We start from the raw sequence: 21639 nt of genomic DNA, 5'->3' as shown, positions 1-21639 counted from the left end.
AACGCGTCAGCATGGCCACTGCCCTTTAAAAACGTCACTCATTGCTTCAAGCCACACCGACCAAACATACCTCAAAGTCTGTTCAAGAACATACAAGAACATTTTGGGGAAACGTGTCGTTCAGTACAAACCGTTCCGCAATGTAGCAAATGTTCAATCGAACTGAACGCACCTCTGGTGGGCATTTGTTTAGCAAACTCTGCAATCACATGTGCAGTACAGAAACATCGCTAACCAAACACGGCTGTGTTCAGTACGGAAGAAACGGTGTGAAACGTTAAATTTAATGGAAGCGGTTGTTAAAAAACGGGGAAGGGTTGTGGGTTGAAAATGCACCGACGCCCTTTAAATACGTCACTCATTGCTTCAAGCCACACACTGCTACACCCACCAAATGGAGCAAATGAGGGAAAAAAGTATTTGATCCCCTGCTGATTTTGTACGTTTTCCCACTGACAAAGACATGATCAGTCTATAATTTTAATGGTAGGTTTATTTGAACAGTGAGAGACAGAATAACAACAACAAAATCCAGAAAAACGCATGTAAATTTTTTTATAAATTGATTTGCATTTTAATGAGGGAAATAAGTATTTGAACCCTCTGCAAAACATGACTTAGTACTTGGTGGCAAAACCCTTGTTGGCAATCACAGAGGTCAGACATTTCTTGTAGTTGGCCACCAGGTTTGCACACATCTCAGGAGGGATTTTGTCCCACTCCTCTTTGCAGATCTTCTCCAAGTCATTAAGGTTTCGAGGCTGACGTTTGGCAACTCAAACCTTCAGCTCCCTCCACAGATTTTCTATGGGATTAAGGTCTGGAGACTGGCTAGGCCACTCCAGGACCTTAATGTGCTTCTTCTTGAGCCACTCCTTTGTTGCCTTGGCCGTGTGTTTTGGGTCATTGTCATGCTGGAATACCCATCCACGACCCATTTTCAATGCCCTGGCTGAGGGAAGGAGGTTCTCACCCAAGATTTGACGGTACATGGCCCCGTCCATCGTCCCTTTGATGCAGTGAAGTTGTCCTGTCCCCTTAGCAGAAAAACACCCCCAAAGCATAATGTTTCCACCTCCATGTTTGACGGTGGGGATGGTGTTCTTGGGGTCATAGGCAGCATTCCTCCTCCTCCAAACACGGCGAGTTGAGTTTATGCCAAAGAGCTCAATTTTGGTCTCATCTGACCACAACACTTTCACCCAGTTCTCCTCTGAATCATTCAGATGTTCATTGGCAAACTTCAGACAGGCCTGTATATGTCCTTTCTTGAGCAGGGTGACCTTGCGGGCACTGCAGGATTTCAGTCCTTCACGGCGTAGTGTGTTACCAATTGTTTTCTTGGTGACTATGGTCCCAGCTGCCTTGAGATCATTGACAAGATCCTCCCGTGTAGTTCTGGGCTGATTCCTCACCATTCTCATGATCATTGCAACTCCACAAGGTGAGATCTTGCATGGAGCCCCAGGCAGAGGGAGATTGACAGGTCTTTTGTGTTTCTTCCATTTGCGAATAATCGCACCAACTTTGTGTTTCAGTTATAACTGTTGTCACCTTCTCACCAAGCTGCTTGGCGATGGTCTTGTAGCCCATTCCAGCCTTGTGTAGGTCTACAATCTTGTCCCTGACATCCTTGGAGAGCTCTTTGGTCTTGGCCATGGTGGAGAGTTTGGAATCTGATTGATTGATTGCTTCTGTGGACAGGTGTCTTTTATACAGGTAACAAACTGAGATTAGGAGCACTCCCTTTAAGAGTGTGCTCCTAATCTCAGCTTGTTACCTGTATAAAAGACACCTGGGAGCCAGAAATCTTTCTGATTGAGAGGGGGTCAATTACGTATTTCCCTCATTAAAATGCAAATCAATTTATAACATTTTTGACATGCGTTTTTCTGGATTTTTTTGTTGTTATTCTGTCTCTCACTGTTCAAATAAACCTACCATTAAAATTATAGACTGATCATTTCTTTGTCAGTGGGCAAGCGTACAAAATCAGCAGGGGATCAAATACTTTTTTCCCTCACTGTACCTGAAAGTCTGTTCAAGAATGCTGAAGAACATTTTGGGGAAATGTGTTGTTCAGTACAAAAACTGCCACTCAATGTAGCAAACGTTGAAACTAACTCAACGCACTCCCAATTCAAAAATGTAAATGGTTTGTTTTATCCCAGACCTCAAAATGTATGCATTGACAAGGACTCAGAAAATCCTAGTCGTTGTTTTTCTATATATAATTGTAATTTTGAGAGTGAAAAACTTGAAACCATTAAAAATATAACTGAGAAAATGGAATTTGGGAAAAATGTATTCTATAGGGCCCTAAGTGAGTTAGTGAGGGAAAGAGGGTGTCGAGTTAGTGAGTGTGGGAAAGAGGCAGTCGAGTTAGCGAGTGAGGGAAAGAGACTGAATGGGTGAGTAAGTGAATGTCAGTCGGTCCCAATCAACTCCCCATGGCTGTGTGAAGTTGCTGGATATTGGCGGGAACTGGAACACGCTGTCTTACACGTCCATCCAGAGCATCCCAAACATGCTCATTGGGTGACATGTCTGGTCAGTATGCCGGCCATGGAAGAACTGGGACATTTTCAGCTTCCAGGAATTGTGTACAGATTCTTGCAACATGGGGTCATGCATTATCATGCTGAAACATCAGGTGATGGCGGTGGATGAATGACACGACAATGAGCCTCAGGATCTCATCACGGTATCTCTGTGCATTGAAATTGTAAACGATAAAATGCAATTGTGTTCGCTGTCCGTAGCTTATGCCTGCCCATGCCATCTGCCTGGAACAGTTGAAATCGTGATTCATCTGTGAAGAGCACACTTTTCTCAAGCGTGCCAGTGACCATTGAAGGTGAGCATTTGCCCACTGAAGTCGGTTACGACGCCGAACTACAGTCAGGTCAAGACCCTGGTGAGGACGACGAGCACGCAGATGAGCTTCCATGAGACGGTTTCTGACAGTTTGTGCAGAAATTCTTCAGTTGTGCAAACCCACAGTTTCATCAACTGTCCAGGTAGCTGGTCTCACATGATCCCACAGGTAAAGAAGCCTGATGTGGAGGTCCTGGGCTGGCATGGTTACACGTGGTCTGCGGTTGTGTGTCCGGTTGGACGTACTGCCAGATTCTCTAAAATGACTTTGGAGGCGGCTTATGGTAGAGAAATGAACATTAAATTCTCTGGCAACAGCTCTGGTGGACATTCCTGCAGTCAGCATGCCAATTGCACGCTCCCTCAAAACTTTAGACATCTATGGCATTGTGTTGTGTGACAAAACTGCACATTTTAGAGTGGCCTTTTATTGTCCTCAGCACAAGGTGCACCTGTGTAATGATCATGCTGTTTAATCAGGTTCTTGATATGCCACACCTGTCAGATGGATGGATTATCTTGGCACTAACAGGGATGCAAACAAATTTGTGCACAATTTGAGATAAATAAGCTTTTTGTGCGTATGGAAAATGTCTGGGATCTTTTATTTCAGCTCATGAAACATGGGACCAACACTTTACATGTTGAGTTTATATTTTAGTTCAGTTTAGTTAACACCTGTAAAGTTGTCTGTTTCTTTTAGGGACCAGGGAGAAAACACAAAAACAGTGGAAATATTGGTATTGTGCAAAATGTCATCAGTTTGACCAGTTTTAAGGAAATGAAAAACTGAGAAAACGATTAAAGACGTTTCTGATAAGACTTCAGTTGGTCTTGGGTGCATATTTTATGTGGTTGAAATACTGTCTGCTTGCATAAGAAGTGTCAAACATAAGACATTAGACACGCATTGATTTTCTCAAGAGATGCTGAAAGAAAGAAATCTTATTTCTCCACTACTGTTCCCGAGACAAAATTAACATTTGTTGTATCATTTTACTGCAAGAAATGCATAATTCTGCAGGAGTTCATATTATATTATGCTACATGTGAAAGGTTATAGGCCTACAGTCAGTGGCCATATTTCAGTTACTATTCCATTTAACCCATATTAATTTATATTAGGAATATTCTGTTTATTCATAGATACAGGGATACTTGTGAATGGGATATCAAAGGTGCATGTAAACAGTTTATCCCGAATAAGACCTTAAGCGGGATATGAGCTACCATCCGGTATACCGTGTGCGTGTAAACGTGTTCACTATATCCAAAAATCTGTTTTTAGGGAGTCCCCTGAACATGTGGCATAAAACAACCAATCAACGGTCTTCCGTGATTAAAGTTTTGACCTCTGAACTCTGTCCAGCAACAACAGAGTGAAGATGGCGGAGGTTGATTTTGGTGACAGTGAGCTCTTTGAACAATTGGAAGAGAGTATGCCTGTTGCTACTCACATTCGGTTCACTGAGGAGGGTGGAGAAGAAGGGTCTGAGCTCAAGGAAAGATTGGAGGAGTGTGAGGAGACAATCCGGAGTCTAATAGAAGATAATATCCTTGTGTGAGAAGCTAGCGGGTGCTAGCTAGCTAGCCACCATGTCTGTGGCCTAACGTTAGCTAGCTAGCAAACGACACATTTTAATTTCACCGCTCACCCAGTCACTGGTTGGACGTGCCTCTTGACAGCATTTCAGCTCACTAGCTTGCAAACTATTTGGTCATTGCAGCTAAAAAACATACTAGCTAGAATTCATGCCAAAAAAAAACGACGTTTTCTGTCCAGATATTTGCAATTTGCCAAGCCGTAAACTAGTACGTTAACTCCCTAGCCGATTAAACTCAAGGATTTACGATGGAGACTTGGGCGGCAACTAGTGTGGGCGGACTGGAGCTCCGACATCACATAAAAGGACGTTTTTATTTAAAACTACTGATTTCATCAACGAAAGAATATCCTACAATTACACATAACAAAAACGTAATTTATCCCCACACTAGTCGCCGCTCAACATCTTTAATCATGTAGTTGAGTTTAATCGGCTAGTAACTCCCAAGTCTGGTGCGGGGAATGATAACGTTAGCCTAAAACTGTTAAATTAGGTCACTCTCTTTAATGAAATACTGCAGAGTTTATGTACACAACTAGAAGTAGATCCACTTTCCATTCATCCAATTATAAATAGTTTGGTTTTAAAACTGAATAATCGTTTCCAAACAAACTAGCAGATTGACTGAATTTGCATGATGTCTATGTTGTTTTGATAAATGTTATTTTTCTTTAACCTATTGTCCACATCAAGAGTTGAAGAGAAAATTGAAAGTTTTGACAAGGCCAAGGTAAGTTATCGATGCACTACTCACTACAGGCATAACCTATGTGTAATGTCCTCATTCAAATATTTTTCTTCCAGTGGCATTAATGTTGAAAACATCAAGATTGATGGGCCTCTTCTACAGATCCTTTTTGCAAACAATAGCATCTCAAAGTAGGTATTTTTTTGGTTTCTTAGTAAATCACAACTTTATTTCAATGTTCTATGGGTATTAACATGTCAACTGTTCATCTTTTCCCAGGCAATGCCGTCAAGAAATCGAAGACTCCATCTGTAGTATTGTTCAGAAACATCAGCAGCAAGGAGAAGTTGAAAAAGGAAATCCCTCCGGCAATGTCAACCCTCAGGTACATTTTCAGATTTGGAGATGGTCTTCCTCAAGCTTCAAAGAATAAAAAATGTTTTACAGGGAAACATTTTCACATCTGTTTTCTTCCACATGCAGTCTTCAAGTTTCATTATGGAAGAAGATCAGAAGACCAAGACCTGTGGCATCAAAAAGATGAAGGAGGCCTTCAGTGTGGGTGTTTTTTTGGAATGAGGACAATCTAGGTGTCCCCTGCATGCCTTATGAAATGCAGCATTTGCATTTGTTTGTCTGGATATATTTGTCTCGCTCTCTTTTCACAGATGGTGGGAAGTGTCCTGTATTTCACTAGTTTCTGTCTGGACAAACTTGGACAGCCCCTGCTTAATGATAACCCCCAGCAGACAGAAGGATGGGAGGTTCCAAAGTATCCTCAACACTGCTTGCTCTACCCTCTGTGGACAGCCCTGTGTCCTTCAGTCGCTTCTTCAACCTTTTCCTAAAATGACACATTTCAGTGTAGAATCCAGCTTTGGTTGTTGGAGAACATCAACTGGAAAGAAATCTCACGCTTTGAACTATTATATTTTCTGTCTTTAATTGTATGTATTAATGTACATGGGAGTCGGTATATGAGTAAAAAAAAGTTTGCTATGTCTTGTTACGCACTTTGAAACTACAGTTGCATAATTTTATTGAGTTCCTGAATTGTTGCAAAGATATCAGCAGGTCTTCAGCCAGGTCATCGCCTTAGATGGACAGGAAGTACAGATGAAAGAGAAAAGGTATAGCAGAGATTTTGTTTTTTATGCGGGAAATATCTGTAAATTATGACTATCTTATTGTTCTTTTTGTGCCCACACTACAGACCTAAGCCTTGTTGTTTCAACTGTGGGTTGGATGGTCATCAACTTCGAGACTGTCCTCAGGTAAGCCTTGAATATCATTTGACTTTAATATGCATCTTATAACACGAAAGTTGTTTACTTACCATGGGCAGACAGAAGAGCTTAAAACCAGGTTTGACACGTGATCAACAGCTCTGTTCATTTGCTCTCTTAGCCAAAGGACATGGCCAGAATCAACGAGAAGCGGAAGGAGTTTTCTCATGGTAACCAGGGCAACCTGAGCAATCAGCGTTACCATGCTGAGGAAGTGGAGGAGCGATTTGCCAGATACAAACCTGGAATCGTGAGGCAAGGCACATTTGAAAATGTCTGAAGGCACTGACACAAGAAGAAACTAATTTGTTTTCAGTTGTTATTGCATGGTCAAAGTGAAGTTGTAGAACTAGGGTTTTTGGTATCACAAATCTCTTACCCATTGCTTGTGTTTCTGGCATTGAGCAGTGAGGAGCTGATGTCTGCACTGGGAGTTGATACGAACACCCTACCCCCTCATATCTACCGCATGAGGCAGTTAGGCTACCCACCTGGCTGGCTTAAGGAGGCAGAGATGGAGAACTCAGGTCTCATGCTATATGATGGGAAGGGTAAGATTTCACCCGGAGAGACCATAACCACCTTACCAAACACTTGCCTTGCAGTTTTGGTTGAATCACTGATCTTTCATGATTCTTAATTAATATTGGGCTGCTGTGTATTTAAACTTTGTTCACCCTTTATAGTGTCAAATGCTGGAGAACTAACAGAGGAGGACAATGGACAAAGCATTTCCTATGATGTTTCCAAGCTAGTAGATTTCCCAGGCTTCAATATATCTGCACTACCTAGTGTGAAAGATGTAAGTCTTCTTGAAATCAGTTTGCTGGCCATCATTAGGGTACAAGCATACCAATCTTTGCCACCACTTGTAGACCTTTGCAACCAACATTTTCCCCCTGACTTTTAGGACTACAGGCTATACGGCTCTATTCCAATACAACATAACCATATGAAGCAGAATTTTGCGGACTATCTGTCCAACAATTTTCCAATGGTAACTACCATTCTCCTATTCCACTTTTTAATCAATTGTTTGTCCACTGTATGTGTGCACACTATAAACGAATATATTTTGCCAATAGCCTGGTGCCAACTGCAATAAGAGACTGCATGAATCCGAATCAACTCCCCGGCAGACGAAGAAAAGGAGATCTGATGCCAGGAGTTCAGATATGGACGTTGATTCAGGTAGCGGTGTTATTATTCCAGGTGTCTGAACACAATGTGAAAACAATTACTCTATCGCAACCAGCAGATACATTCTGCTTTTCACTGTCATTATGACTAGTCGGTCGGTCTGTCTGCAGAAAACAATAGTCACTTATGTTGTGTGTGCAATGGCCTTGCTCTGGCAGTGCATAACGCTTGTCAGTGTCTGTTTCCAGACCAGGATACTACACCCCGCCGCCACCGGAGCTCAGACAGCTTCCAGTTCCAGCCCCCGCTGCCCCCTGGCTCGCCATCCTTTGGTTCACCCCCTCCCTTACCTCATGGTACACCACCAGCCACTCCCACTCCACCCCCTCTTCCTAAGGGAACACCTCCCCCCACGCCCACTAATGGTTCACCGGCTCTGCGGGGACGCACTGTGGGAGTGGGTGAGGAGTCTGCAGTTGGGGAGGAGGAAGAGCTGACACTGGAGGAGCTGGAGGAGCAGCAGAGGCTGATTTGGGCTGCATTGGAAAATGCTGACACCACCACCAACAGTGACTCTGAGACACCAGCTGTTGGAACACCCCTCCCCAGCTCGCCCAGCGTCTCCACACCCGCCCAAGTCGACACTGAAACTGAAATGGAGGAAGGTGAGGCTGAAGATGAGGAAAAGGAGAGATCTGTGGAGGTTTCCAGCCACAACAGTGATGAGCAGATCAGTGTTGATCCATCTTCTAGCAAGTGTCAGGATGATGAGGAAGATGCTGAAGATAAAGGCAAGGTGGTTGAAGACGAGAGCAGCTTGCTGAAAACACCAGTCCAAGAGGAGAGCCCTATGAGCCCTGAAGCTGCTGCAGATAGAGGCAATGTGCTTGCACAGAGGCCCAGCTTGCTGCAAACACCAGTCCAACAAGAGAGCAGTCAGCCAAACCCTTCAGATCAGGATGCTATCGAGGGAGATCTGTCCGACTCTGTGGGGAAGGTAACAGCCGTGCCTCACCGGAGTAGGTTTGCACAGGGCATTATTCCCTTTGAGGACACGCCAGAATTCACTGAGGTTGCTGAGGCCACCGGGACATACCTTAGAATCCGAGACTTGCTGAAAGGTTCCCCCCGAAATATGGCGAAAAACAAAAAGTGAGAAAAGACTGGCTTGAATTAAAATCCAGGGATTCTTTTGCATAAACATTTTTTTTATTTTTTTTATTCTGTGGATTTCATACATTTCTATAAGTGTGCCACAGAAGTTGGAGCTGAACAGTTTATTGACCCGTCATTCAAACCTCTTTTTAATGGTTTATTTTTTTTTTTACCAAAACGAATGTATTTTATGCGTATGAGTTAGCTGTGGTCTATAAAGACGCAAGGTTTCTTAGAATACTTTTTATTTCAGGAAACCCCATAAGCCAGTTTTGGCGTGTCAGTTTTGCCATTCACATAAAATCATTTTTGTAGCAATGTTAACATCCATATTGCTCTTTTAGGTGTAAAGATAAGATTTTATAAAATGTTTTTCCTCTTCTGTTTTTACCATCAATAGATCATTTTTCTATGACTCATTGCATTCTAGGCGCGCCTCTTCTCATGGTTCAAGTAGCCTCCCATTGGCTACTCTTATCAAATAAGGACATTCAACTCGATTTTAAGTTAATTTGAAACTCGATTGGATTGTTGAGGTGATTTTAACTGGATTTTTACAATTCTATCTTGACACAGGAAATCGGTCTCTTCATTCAGAATCTCACTACAGCAGTATGGCTCTGCTTAATATCGCACGTTTATTTATTTTTAAAGTAACAACCATTGTACATGTTTTTGTCAGCATTATAGACTTGGGTCAGCATCTGGTCATTGCTACTACAGAATGGCACTAGAGAGCAGCAAAACTTAATTTGACAGTTTCAGGTAACAACAATAAATTTGACTAAGAACAACATGTCTCTAGAGGAGAAGAGTGTCAGAGGAGATCGGCCAACTCTTTACTAAGGGGGCAATGGTTTGTTTTCGTTAGGTTTGTTTTCGTTATTCCAAATTGGACTGTCATTGTAGTTTTGCCATTTGAAAGTCTGAATGAAACGTACACAGTATGTGGGAAGGTTGCATGCAGTAAAATCATTTCTCAAGTTTCTGTTATTAAATATTTCAAGATTATAAACCATTTGGAGGGCTGGTTTTAAGGGTTGTGCTCGATGGAGACTGGCCAAAATTAGATATAGAAATGGACTGTTGGTCTGAAGCATTGTCCCATTTCTTGACTACCCGCCCTGCTCTAATATAGCCTCCCTTTCATTGCAGAAATTATTGATCTGTACACTGTGTTTGGATGGATGCGAATTTGAAATTGTTCAACTGTTCTTGCCAGTCAAACCATGTAGGCACGTTATTAGAAAAGGACCCAACTCTTACCAGAATTTGAATGGTAAAAGGAAGCAAGTTCAACAACGGGTTTTAAAATCAGTTCAGATAAAGAACGGGTACAGGGAATCGAGCAACTGTACTTGATTGGCAACCTTTTGCCTATATGGAAAAAATATTTATTTTATAAAAATGACATGCTCAAAAATTTTAATCTGAGCAAATGGTCCTAATTAAAATGTATACATCATATTCACCCTGAATAACAACATTTTGACTGAGAATAGCAATAATAATGCAAGTTTAGTAAATTGATCTTATGACCTACTGCGTGTTCGTATAAGAATTCGGGTAACTTATTGTTCAATTTGTGGTCTAGTAGTAGCTTCTTTTTTAATGTCTAAAGGGGCGAGACCATTTTACGTCATTGCATCGCTCAATCAGCACCTCGAACGTGAGTCCGTCGGTCGCGGAACACAAGGCTTCGGTTGGGGAGAACTCAGCAGTATCTGTGGGATTGTTTTTATCTAGCTTTTCGTCAAAGAAACGGTTCATACGAGAGTTCTACAGGTAAGGATTGGTGGAAAGACTTGCATCCGTTATCTCACGTTAGCTTTATGGGTAGCCGGGCGGGCCCTCAGCCAAGTCAAGGAGCCGACAACCCACGGAGAAAAAGGGAGTTGCTAAGCGCCAGTTTAGCTCACCGCTACCTCGTTGAGCCGACTGAGGAGGTATAAGAAGCCAAGCCAGCCACTACCTGGGCCTTCAAGGCTAGCTAGCTAACAACCTATAACTAACCACATATTTTCAGCATGTTTTGACTTGGAGATATGTTAACAGAAGACCTGATTTTTATACTTTTTTTCATAAGAGATCATAAGCGCTAGTTTTCAAGACCGGTTGTCAGTCCGCAGGGGTGACATTGCAGTGTGATGCCGTCTACTAGTACTAGCTAACGTTAGTTTCCCTAGTAACGTAAACGGCAAGCCACATTGTCAGTGTGCTATGTTTGTGTGGCTTAGGAAAGCTAAAATAGTATGAAAACCTAGCTATTAGGTAGCTAACTTTTTCGGAACGCCCTTTATTTGTCACTGTTTTATTCTCGAAACTTCATGATAGTGATTAAACTTATTTGACACATTTTCCAATCTCTGCTCACAGCGAGGCTGTTTTCTCAAGTGGAATGATAATTTACCAGCTAGCCAGCTGAGTTGGCAGGCACAGGCCTGGCAGAGTATAGCTACTAATGTTAGCTAACTCGCTTGTCGTTTTTTTGTGAGACGATCTACTAGCTAGTGTTTAACACATTTGGATTGTTAACCCAATCGAGTTTTCTTGAACTTTTCTTGAAGTTCGCTTCATAACGACTTTCGAAGGTACTGTCAAACGATGTCCAGATGTGCCACCTCATCGACCACACTGAAAACAACACACTGGAATGGCAACGCGTCAGTGAGAATATGACACGTGGGAAATCTCCCAGGGAACTTTTCGAATAGACGATCGTAAAATCTTTCACCTTTACTATCCCATGATTCATGAAGAACAACGTAAACTAAACGAACCATATGTCTCGGTCAGCTTGCTTATTTATACCTTGCTAGCTCACTTCAAGGAAAAGCTATTCAATGGTGGAAAAGTACCCAATTGTCATACTTGAGTAAAAGTAAAGATACCCTAATAGAAAGTGACTCAAGTGAAAGTGACCCAGTTTTAAATATACTTAAGTATCAAAAGTAAATGTAATTGCTAAAATATACGCAAGTATCAAAAGAAAAAGTGAAAGTATAAACAATTTCAATTCCTTACATTAAGCAAACCTGACGGCATTATGTTCTTGTTTTTAATTTAGGGATAGCCAGGGACACATGCCAACACTCGGACATAATTTACAAACGAAGCATTTTTTTAGGGAGTCCGCCAAATGAGAAACAGTGGGGATGTCCAGGGATGTTCTCTTGATAAGTGCGTGAATTGGACCACTTTCCTGTCCTGCTAAGCATTCAAAATGTAAGGAGTACTTTTCGGTGTCAGGGAAGATTTATGGAGTAAAACGTACATTATTTTATTTAGGAATGTAGTGGAGTAAAATATTCTAACATGGTAGTGATTGAAATCACTTGATACTTTGTACCTAAACTCAGGTCAAGGTAATCTATTCTGTGAAGGAATTAATTACATTTTAATTTTCGTTTCAAATCGCCAGTTTGCAACCCATCCCTTACGTTACGGGATTAATTGACGCAAACAAACATTAAAATGATTGAGAGTGATACTTCTTCCGGTGTTCTAGTCAGTGCACACAGCATAAAGAATGAAAATAAATCAATACATAATGGTAGATTAAGGTTATCTAAGCAATAATAATAACCCTAGAGTAGTAGAACATTTTAAAAATAAATTAATAATACAGAAAAATTAAACCGAAGACCTGTGTAAACAATCTGTGATCTTGAGTTGGTTTCAGTGCTTGTTTGACACTGCTCATGCTCTTAGTGGAAATTCTTCACTAATGATTAAACGATAAACCTGTTTGGGTAACATTTGATCATGAAAAATCATCTGCCTAGTTTTTGGCCTCATATAATTGATAGAGTTCAGCAAAACTGAGAGTACTTCAGGCTTAGGTTTCTTTTTATGCTCGGATCAAAGTCCACCAACAAGGCTCAAGAAGTTTGGCCTTTCCCGGTAACAGAAGCAGGGACACCGATCAAGGTTTATTTGACCTTATGTTCTCCTGTGTCCTGTGCCAGGCTCAGTGGTGGTGGATCTGATATCCTGCTCTCAGCCCCCAGCGCTGTACTCTGCAGAGGCAGCCAGGCCCTTCATATACTCAGGGGAAAGGAGCTCAGGCAGGGTTTAGGTTGCCTACAGTTAACCTGGTTTCCTCACTTCTTGGGCATTTTGTGTTTGGTATTGGACCTTCTCTGAAAACTAATTTGAATTGCTAGACTAGAGCAAGATAAGTAACAGAAAAAGTGTGCCAATGAGCTTACCATTTATTATTGAATGATATCAATGGCATTGAGTCTGGTGTTTGACTACCATCTCTGATTTACAGCAAAACCATGTCATCAACACACTAACATAACATACCACTACAAGCAATTAGTTTACAGTTTAATTGTTTTCACATGGATCTGCTAAATGTTAAAACAAACCAGCCAGGCTTGTTTGACCTCATATTTGTTTAATCTTTTGATTCAAGAAACAACTGGCTGTCTTATACTCCTGCTTTGCTCACTGTACTACTGATGTTTTAGAATTTAGAGAATCCCAAACTGAGCTGTCTGATTAGGCTATTGTTTACGATGTATGAAGTTGCACTTAGCATATTGTATATTCTCTGAAGGTCAGTTGTCACTTCTATGTCTGCCCTCCCTATAAAAAAGAACAGTTATTTGGAATGACAAGTAAACACAACAATGCTTCTATTTGAATGTCTTAAAGTTTAGGCAAATACATTTTTTTAAAATAAAAAAGTAAATTCAATGCTGGAGGAAAAATGTGACTAATGATTAGCCTATTTCACAACTAAGCCATGAAAACAAACTTTTTTGGGGGTGCATTAGGCCTAACTCAGCTCTAGCTCTATAAGACAAGTGCAGAACAAGGCTGCTTGTGTTCGTGTTGGCCTGTCAGAGGCTGTAAGTGGGGAGGTATTGGGGGTGGCAGGACCCTGCCTTTTTGTTAACAGCTAATGAACTGTCTGGGCTCCTCACACCTCCTGCTGCCATCACTAAGGGGGCTATATAATGACCCCAGCAGATGTTTCCTCAAAGAGAAGAGCTGGAGCATGCCTTTAGTGCACTCAGTGTGGTGGGGGGCAACAGGAGTGTGTTTGTTTCGAATGTGTGATGTGTTGTTCACACTTCCTACAGTGGAACAGTGTACAATATTGGGAAGAGATAAGGGAGATTTGAGGGAGGACAGGGACATAGTAGGCCTTATGATTGGGCAAATTGCCAAGAAAACCTATGAGTGCAGAGGGCACACAGCTCAGCTCCTGCCATTGTTTGTGATTATAGCCACTCGCCAGGGCAGGTGCACGAGTCAAGACTAGTCAAGTGCTATTCAATAGCTGTCTTTTAGACCAAGATCCTTGAGTCCCATGCTGAGTGTCCCTGCATATCCCTGAATCTCTTTTTCAGCATGCCATTGTTAACCACACAAAGCATATAGGGCACATTGTTTTTTCTGCACTTTGATTTCCCACAGCTTCATGTTTGTTACAGCACCCCACAGAATAAAGTAGTAATAACATGGTTATAGTATTGTAACAAGTTATAGTTACAATGAAAATATTAGGTTATTTGCCCTGATATTCTTTCATTCCATTATAGGCCTAATTATATTCTTGGTCTTTTCTTGGGAGGGATATCGGCCAGGAATATGCATCAATACACTAGCAACACTGGCATTTCCATTGAAACACTGATGGGAATAACAGCTTGCTTAGTAAAAGGTTGAATGTGACAGCCCATTGCATTGCTATTGTGGTGCATCTAATGCAGAGAAAAGTGGGACTGTGTTCCCTGGAACATATATTTTGACCTTGGGCTTGGATTTAAAATGCCTGCTAGAACTTTATTATTTTCACCTACATTTGTATTGGACAAGGTTGGTTAGGCTACTTTTAAAACTGTTCAAGTAGTCTTGCCTGATTCTTTTACATTCCACAACCAAAGTCTGTGGTAGGGTTGAATATTTCCCTTGTATTTAAAACATGTTCCATCCCGAGAAGAATAAATCACTTTTCTCCCGGGTAACCCAGTATTTCCCTCTAAAACCGGAAGTGTCATTCAAAGCATTATAAAGCATATAAATAGGCCTATGTCTGGATTTGATTAGAGCTTTTATCGGAACTGTAAGCCTGATGCTACCTGAGCCTGATGAGCCATACATTAAATACATTTAATGAGCCCAAGCCCAAAAAAGCCCAAATGATTGTGCCGTTATCCAATACATATATGATATAGGCTACTGCACATTACGCAGCTAGCTATATGCTCTCTTGGGTAAATAAATTAAACTAGCTCCAGTTGGCTAATCTTTTTGAGTGTGAACCGTATTACTGTACTGTATTATATGGACTGGAATTAACGCACATCGTTCAAACCATGTTAAAGCAAAGAACATGGGATTATGGTGCAGCACATACGGCCTACAAAGTTACAAGTATAGGCTAGCAAATTTGATTTTAATTTTGAAATATAATAGGGCCTATTTGTATAATTAATAGGCTGACTCATACACTACATGACAAAAAGTATGTGGACACCTGCTCGTCGAACATCTCATTCCAAAATCATAGGCATTAATGTGGCGTTGGTCCCCCCTTTGCTGCTATAACAGCCTACACTCTTCTGGGAAGGTTTTCCACTAGATGTTGGAACATTGCTGCGGGGACTTGCTTCCATTCAGCCACAAGAGCATTAGTGAGGTCGGGCACTGATGTTGGGTGATTAGGCCTGGCTCGCAGTTGGCTTTCCATTTCATCCCAAAGGTGTTCGATGGGGTTGAGGTCAGGGCTCTGTGCAGGCCAGTCAAGTTCTTCCATACAGATCTCGACAAACCATTTCTGTATGGACCTCGCTTTGTGCACGGGGGCATTGTCATGCTGAAACAGGAAAGGGCTTTCCCCAAACTGTTGCCACAAAGTTGGAAGCACAGAATCAACTAGAATGTCATTGTTTGCTGTAGCGTTAAGATTTCCCTTCACTGGAACTAAGGAGCCTAGCCCGAACCATGAAAAACAGCCCTAGACCGTTATTCCTCCTCCACCAAACTTTACAGTTGGCACTATACATTGGGGCAGGTAGCGTTCTCCTGCCATCTGCCAAACCCAGATTTGTCCATCGGACTGCCAGATGGTAAAGCGTGATTCATCACTCCAGAGAACGTGTTTCCTTGATGGCCAAAAAGCTCAATTTTAGTCTCATCTGACCAGAGTACCTTCTTCCATATGTTAGGGGAGTCTCCCACATGCCTTTTGGCGAACACCAAACGTGTTTGCTTATTTTTTTCTTTAGGCAATGGCTTTGTTCTGGGCACTCTTCCATAAAGCCCAGCTCTGTGGAGTGTACGGCTTAAAGTGGTCCTATGGACAGATACTCCAATCTCCGCTGTGGAGCTTTGCAGCTCCTTCAGGGTTATTTTTGGTCTCTTTGTTGTCTCTCTGATTAATGCCCTCCTTGCCTGGTCCGTGAGTTTTGGTGGTTGGCCCTCTCTTGGCAGGTTTGTTATGGTGCCATATTATTTCCATTTTTTAATAATGGATTTAATGGTGCTCGGTGGGATGTTCAAAGTTTCTGATATTTTTTTATAACCCAACCCTGATCTGTGCTTCTCCACAACTTTGTCCCTGACCTGTTTGGAGAGCTCCTTGGTCTTCATGGTGCCGCTTGCTTGGTGGTGCCCCTTGCTTAGTGGTGTTGCAGACTCTGGGGCCTTTCAAAACAGGTGTATATATACAGAGATCATGTGACAGATCATGTGGCACTTAGATTGCACACAGGTGGACTTTATTTAACTAATTATGTGACTTCTGAAGGTAATTGGTTGCACCAGATCTTATTTAGGGGCTTCATAGCAAAGGGAGTGAATACATATGCAAGCACCACTTTTCCATTATTTATTTTTTAGAATTTTTTGAAACAAGTAATTTTTTTCATTTCACTTCACCAATTTTGACTATTTTGTGTATGTCCATTACATGAAATAAAAATAAATTTAAATTACAGGTTGTAATGCAATAAAATAGGAAAAACGCCAAGGGGGATGAATACTTTTGCAAGGCACTGTATAGGGCTATATATCAATCTAGAACAGGATTATCTGTTTTATATATTGTAGCTCAGTTGGTAGAGCATGGCGCTTGCAACGCCAGGGTTGTGGGTTCGATTCCCACGGGGGGCCAGTATGAAAACATTTATGCACTCACTAACTGTAAGTCGCTCTGGATAAGAGCGTCTGCTAAATGACAAAAAGATGTAAAGAAAAAAATGTAAATGAATGGAATTGATGGAGAGAAAGATTGCAAGAGAGTGCTCGCGCTGTGCACTGATTTAAAGCAACGATATTCGAGTGATAGGCTGTTTTAAAACTCTAAACTAAAAAAAAGCATCTTTACAAGAAAAAAATAAAGTGACCCCCGAAAGCCGGATGGAGATGGGTCAATTAGACGCGCATTCAGATTTTATATTATAGAATATGCTGCAGCAAATGTAGGCCTACCTGTCACAAAATAAAAAGTTACCATGATGAGATGATAGATCTACATGCATTGTGAACTGCGCTCCAATCAGAGATGGTCTGTCCCCACCCTGAGCGTTGATGATTCATCATGCAGAGGCCACAGAGAAGCCAGGTTTAGACATTGCATATAATTTAACAGTTCCATTTCACACCATGCTGTTCATATTTTATTATAATTTACCGGTTTCTCGCAGTTATTTATCCCGGGAAAAGGGAGTCGTTTTGGGCGGTAAATTCCGGTAAATCTCGGTAACCGGGTTCCCGCCATTCAACCCTAGTAGTAGTACCAAGTGGTTGAACACTCTTCAAGATTTATGCCCTGAGACAAGTCAACTGTTTCCAATTTTCTAAGTGCATCCATCTGTCTGAGAGAGTGAATTGCTTTCTTTGACCTTCATGAAAGGAATGGGTAAAAGAAAGGGGAAGTCTGAGAGGGAAGTGGAGGGTACGTACAGTACATTGCAATTATTCATAATAAGCAAATTAGAGGTGTCATTTAGTGAGGCCTTTTCACCACTGATGTCAGCAAAAGTATATTGTACAGTGAAAAATGAAAGGTCCTTTTTCCTGCGTTCAGAGAACTAACTATGCAGTCTGTCAGAGCGATGCTTCCCTACTGTGCATGGTTTAGCTAAGCCAGATATGCTGTAGATAAGCTCCTGCAACAAGTAATCGTACATGGAAGTCGATTATCTCTATGTTTTTGGCCCTCAAATCGGTTTCAGAAGTACATTTGTTTTACAGAACACGTCCTCTTCCAGTCCCCACCCATTTCATGTATCCCAACAGAGCACCAAGGTTATGTTTATTTTTACAGTGCCGTATTCATTGAAAAAACGATTTGGAAATACAATTGAATGGTGGACCAGCAAGCTATCTGATTTTTGATATCTCCTAAATTTACAGCATGCATTGGTGAAACTCACTGTAATGTTAAGTTCATATTGTAAATTCATCATAAGTGCTTTACATTCTGCAGGTGGCATGTGAACCCAGTGCCATAGGAAACGTAATTAGACACTAAAATAATTAATGTCTGCACACTACAGGAAGTGGGTCAAACAAGCGCTTCAGCAAATGATCCTGGTCTGAAAGTAAGTTTGTTAAATTGAAACAAATCAAAGTTAATTCATTTAAATCAACCTGGATGGGAATTATTTGAATGAAAATACCCTGAATAGTAACCTAGTTTAAGAAGTTGGTATGGTAACTTTTCCATAGTACCATGTCATTTTGCACATTCATCACTAGGATATTTGAATTGCCCAAAACCTGCATTGACAGAACATTGGTGTTTGGCTGCCTTCCTAACTAGAGATTAGAGTGGGAGTCAGGAGCAAAGGATTAGGCCTACCATTACCAGCTGATTACACCAGTGCTAAACTGAAAGCTGAGAACATTCTCTCACTTTCATAGGCACAAGACGTCCATAGTTTATAGAATAAAGGCTCTGGTTTCAAGTCTAGAAATTGCTGGTCTATTTGGGAAAGCACACTTCCTTCCCCAAGTTGACTTTAGCCTTTTTCCAAACATTGCTATGGATTCAAGACATAAGAAGTTTGCGACGCAATGTAGGAGGCATAGTCATATTTTTTGGGAGGTTGTTTTTGTTTAATACTGTTACAGCTTTGAAAATGTAGGCCTAGACATTTGGGGTAAGCAGCTCTTTTTTTTATTTGTTATAGAGTAGAACGGATAGTGAGTAGATAGTGAACTTATCTTAAATAGAACAGGCATGTCAATGGATAGACCCCTCTACTCTTTCAATGTATCCTCTCTTATTCGCTGCCACCAAGATATCAATCATTTCTGTGCTTTTTCCTTAAGAGCCTGTGCTCGTCCTCCTGACCTCGGGCACTAATCAGTGTCATTCAAAGGCACAGAGAGGGAAAACTGGAGTGCTGCATGGAAACTGGGTCAATGCTGCTGACCCACCCTTTATTCTGTGCTGCTGAGAGATCTAGTTTGGCATTCAGGCAGATGTGTGTTTGTGTGTGAGAGAGCGCTCGATAGATCTAGGCTTTTGTGCCTGTGACTTAGCTGCAAGATCTATTTTGAATTATTTTAGTTAGCAGCTTTCCATTATGCAAGGCGTCTTGATAACGTTAGATGTTCTTACTCAGAGGGCTGGCAGCATAATAGTCAGGGAAATGGATGTAGGAAGTTGAACTATTCCATTACGAATGTTGCCTCACCTTATAGCCTAAACAGTAGGCCAGATGTAGAACGGATGTTTAGGCAATGGGGTCCTATTGGATGACATTCTGTAGGACCACATACCTCCTACTACTACAATAGTGCATAGTTTGTGTTGCCATAGCAGCAGTACTGCAGTAGTGTGTGGTTAACCTCCAGAGGGGTAAGGTGGTAACTTGATATGTGCAGGTTGGAGGGTCACTGCCCTAGCCTTGCTGTCCACCTGCTGCTCTGTCTCTTAACTAAGGCATTATTTCAATGCTTTGAAGTTCCTAACTTGGTGCAAGTCTTAGCAGACTCAATACAATTCAGAGTCTAACCTACCTTCATAAGAGTACAACACATCTGTTGCCACTCCCAGGTCAACAGATTAATCAGTTACTACATTATTAATGCTATTTCTCACATATTAATAGGTATCCTAATTGTAGCATTATCTATCCTTATTGAGAAATCTTCAAAGGACAACACAAACATTTCCGGATTATGGCAAGGTCACTCTTTCATTGTCAATCTGGTAATAACGGGTGGGCTAGACCCTTGTAGCATCTTTAGCTATTAGCTAATTGAGTAGTCTGTCCTGTAGGAGGGCTGATCAACACCCTAATCCTTTCTGTTTATGCACTAATCCTGCCCAAGACTCATGAGTTGTGCTTGATGAGGACAGAGCTATAGGCTAGGCCTGATTGGTTGGTAAACCCTGGCAAACACACATTAACACAGCAGAGCACTAGTGGTGGGAATGTGAGGAATTTAGAAATATGTAATTGTGTTTTAAATGAATGTAATGGGCCCATTTTAAGAACTGCTTAGTAAAGCAGTAAGGGTAGAACAACATGTTATTGAGCAAAATAAATAAATAAGTGTACTCTGGCTGACAAGTAGGGGCCTTGGGGTCTTTGTCTGGTGTTGAGAATTGATTTATGCTCTGGTCAGGTGCCTCACACTGTTTGTCTTTCACAAATGTTCCTGCCTGTGTTTCTGCATCGAATATGAGTGCAAATTAATGATACTGGGGTCGTAGATATAGAAGACTGATCGACTTTGCATGTGTGAGGGAGTGAAAGGGAAAGCGAGAGAACTTGTTTTCGTATGGTGGTGACAAATACAGACACAGAGACACTTGAATGTGGCCTGGCTTGTGACAGAGTATTTTTAGTATAGAACTCACTGTGACGGGGTGTGGGGGGGGTGGGGATTCTGCTTGTTGTCATAACAGACTGTCTACATTGATATAAGATCATTTGAATGTCGAGGACAGACCATTCAGCACGTCTATTCTCACCATTAATCCATTGTAAACAATAAGCCTTGGCAGTGCCACCCATGATGTTGAAGGTAAACCAATTATACCAAATGAACAAATCAATATAAGAAGCCAGTTTTTTGAAAAGTCATGTCCACAAAATAAAAAATGGACCAGTGTAACAACCCTCCCTCCTGGCTTTAAATGCATACGGTACAAAGCTATTTTTGCACTAATTTATCTTTCTCCTCTCTCTTAACAGGGTCCTTTTTTGAGGGGCACCTTTTTTTCTCCCTCGCCCCTTTTTCCTGTCTTTTATTTCTGGTTTATTTATTTTGGTGCTGCGACTCAGAGAGCATTGTCATCTCAGAGGCTGAGCACAACTACGTCGATGGTTTGGGGTCAGCCGGTGCCCACTGACAGACAGAAAGGCCCTGTGGGTTTCACAGCACACATAGAGGAAACATGAGCACAGCCAAGCCCAGCGGGCTCAAAGCACCCAGCAAGATAGGCAGGCCAACGGGGGCGCCAGCCACCAAGACCTCCCCTTCCACTGGTAAGAGCTCCTCCTCCTCGGCACCAGCAGTTCACATTTCCTGGCTGTTTCTCATTCCGGCTGTGGGAGCTACAGCACTTAACCTCTGGCTTTGATGTCATCAATCAGCTTACGGTTGCAATAAAAGGGGCTTTACTACTTCATCAGTCTGGATCTGCTGACTAGATTTGATGTAGACCTTATGCTGATCAGTCACTGGCCATTTTGGATCCGTAGGCTATAGTATTTACCCCCAAAATCTCCAATATGGTGGATTACCTATATTTTTCAGTAGGAGAAATTGGGTGAATTGAGGCCACTAGAGGCTTTAGACACGGCGGTCTTTATCTTGCTGTGTGAAATGTGATCCCTGTGCTACTATTTTCTTTAAAAGCGTTGACAGTCAGAGGTCATGTGAAAATGCGACTGTGAAGTTT

General features: G+C 41.7%; 2 protein-coding genes across 6 annotated transcripts in view; both read left to right on the top strand.

The window, feature by feature from the left end:
* Nucleotides 1-4239: 4239 nt before the first annotated feature.
* Nucleotides 4240-9767, top strand: LOC311141443 (zinc finger CCHC domain-containing protein 8-like). The gene is made up of 14 exons (XM_084176777.1): nucleotides 4240-4428; nucleotides 5172-5214; nucleotides 5289-5363; nucleotides 5452-5557; nucleotides 5656-5730; nucleotides 5841-5944; nucleotides 6237-6302; nucleotides 6386-6446; nucleotides 6580-6713; nucleotides 6867-7009; nucleotides 7145-7260; nucleotides 7369-7455; nucleotides 7544-7649; nucleotides 7847-9767. Exons 1-14 carry the CDS (start codon nucleotides 4263-4265, stop codon nucleotides 8752-8754), a joined length of 2190 nt encoding a protein of 729 aa, XP_084032903.1. The 5' UTR covers nucleotides 4240-4262; the 3' UTR covers nucleotides 8755-9767.
* A 656-nt stretch (nucleotides 9768-10423) lies between these two features.
* Nucleotides 10424-21639, top strand: part of LOC311141288 (CAP-Gly domain-containing linker protein 1-like) — a 51661-nt gene continuing 40445 nt past the window's right edge. For all 5 annotated transcript variants that reach the window (XM_084176572.1, XM_084176575.1, XM_084176571.1 and 2 more), the window contains exons 1-2: nucleotides 10424-10538; nucleotides 20930-21223. In XM_084176572.1, the coding sequence (XP_084032698.1) occupies nucleotides 21133-21223 (91 nt within the window). In that variant the 5' untranslated portion in view covers nucleotides 10424-10538; nucleotides 20930-21132. The remainder of the gene's footprint in view (nucleotides 10539-20929; nucleotides 21224-21639) is intronic.

The sequence above is a fragment of the Coregonus lavaretus genome (genome assembly GCF_964263955.1).
Source record: "Coregonus lavaretus genome assembly, chromosome: 14".
NCBI classification, from domain to species: Eukaryota; Metazoa; Chordata; class Actinopteri; order Salmoniformes; family Salmonidae; genus Coregonus; species Coregonus lavaretus.
The sequence above is the reverse complement of the archived record's forward strand: the minus strand, read 5'-3'. Positions and strand labels throughout refer to the sequence as shown.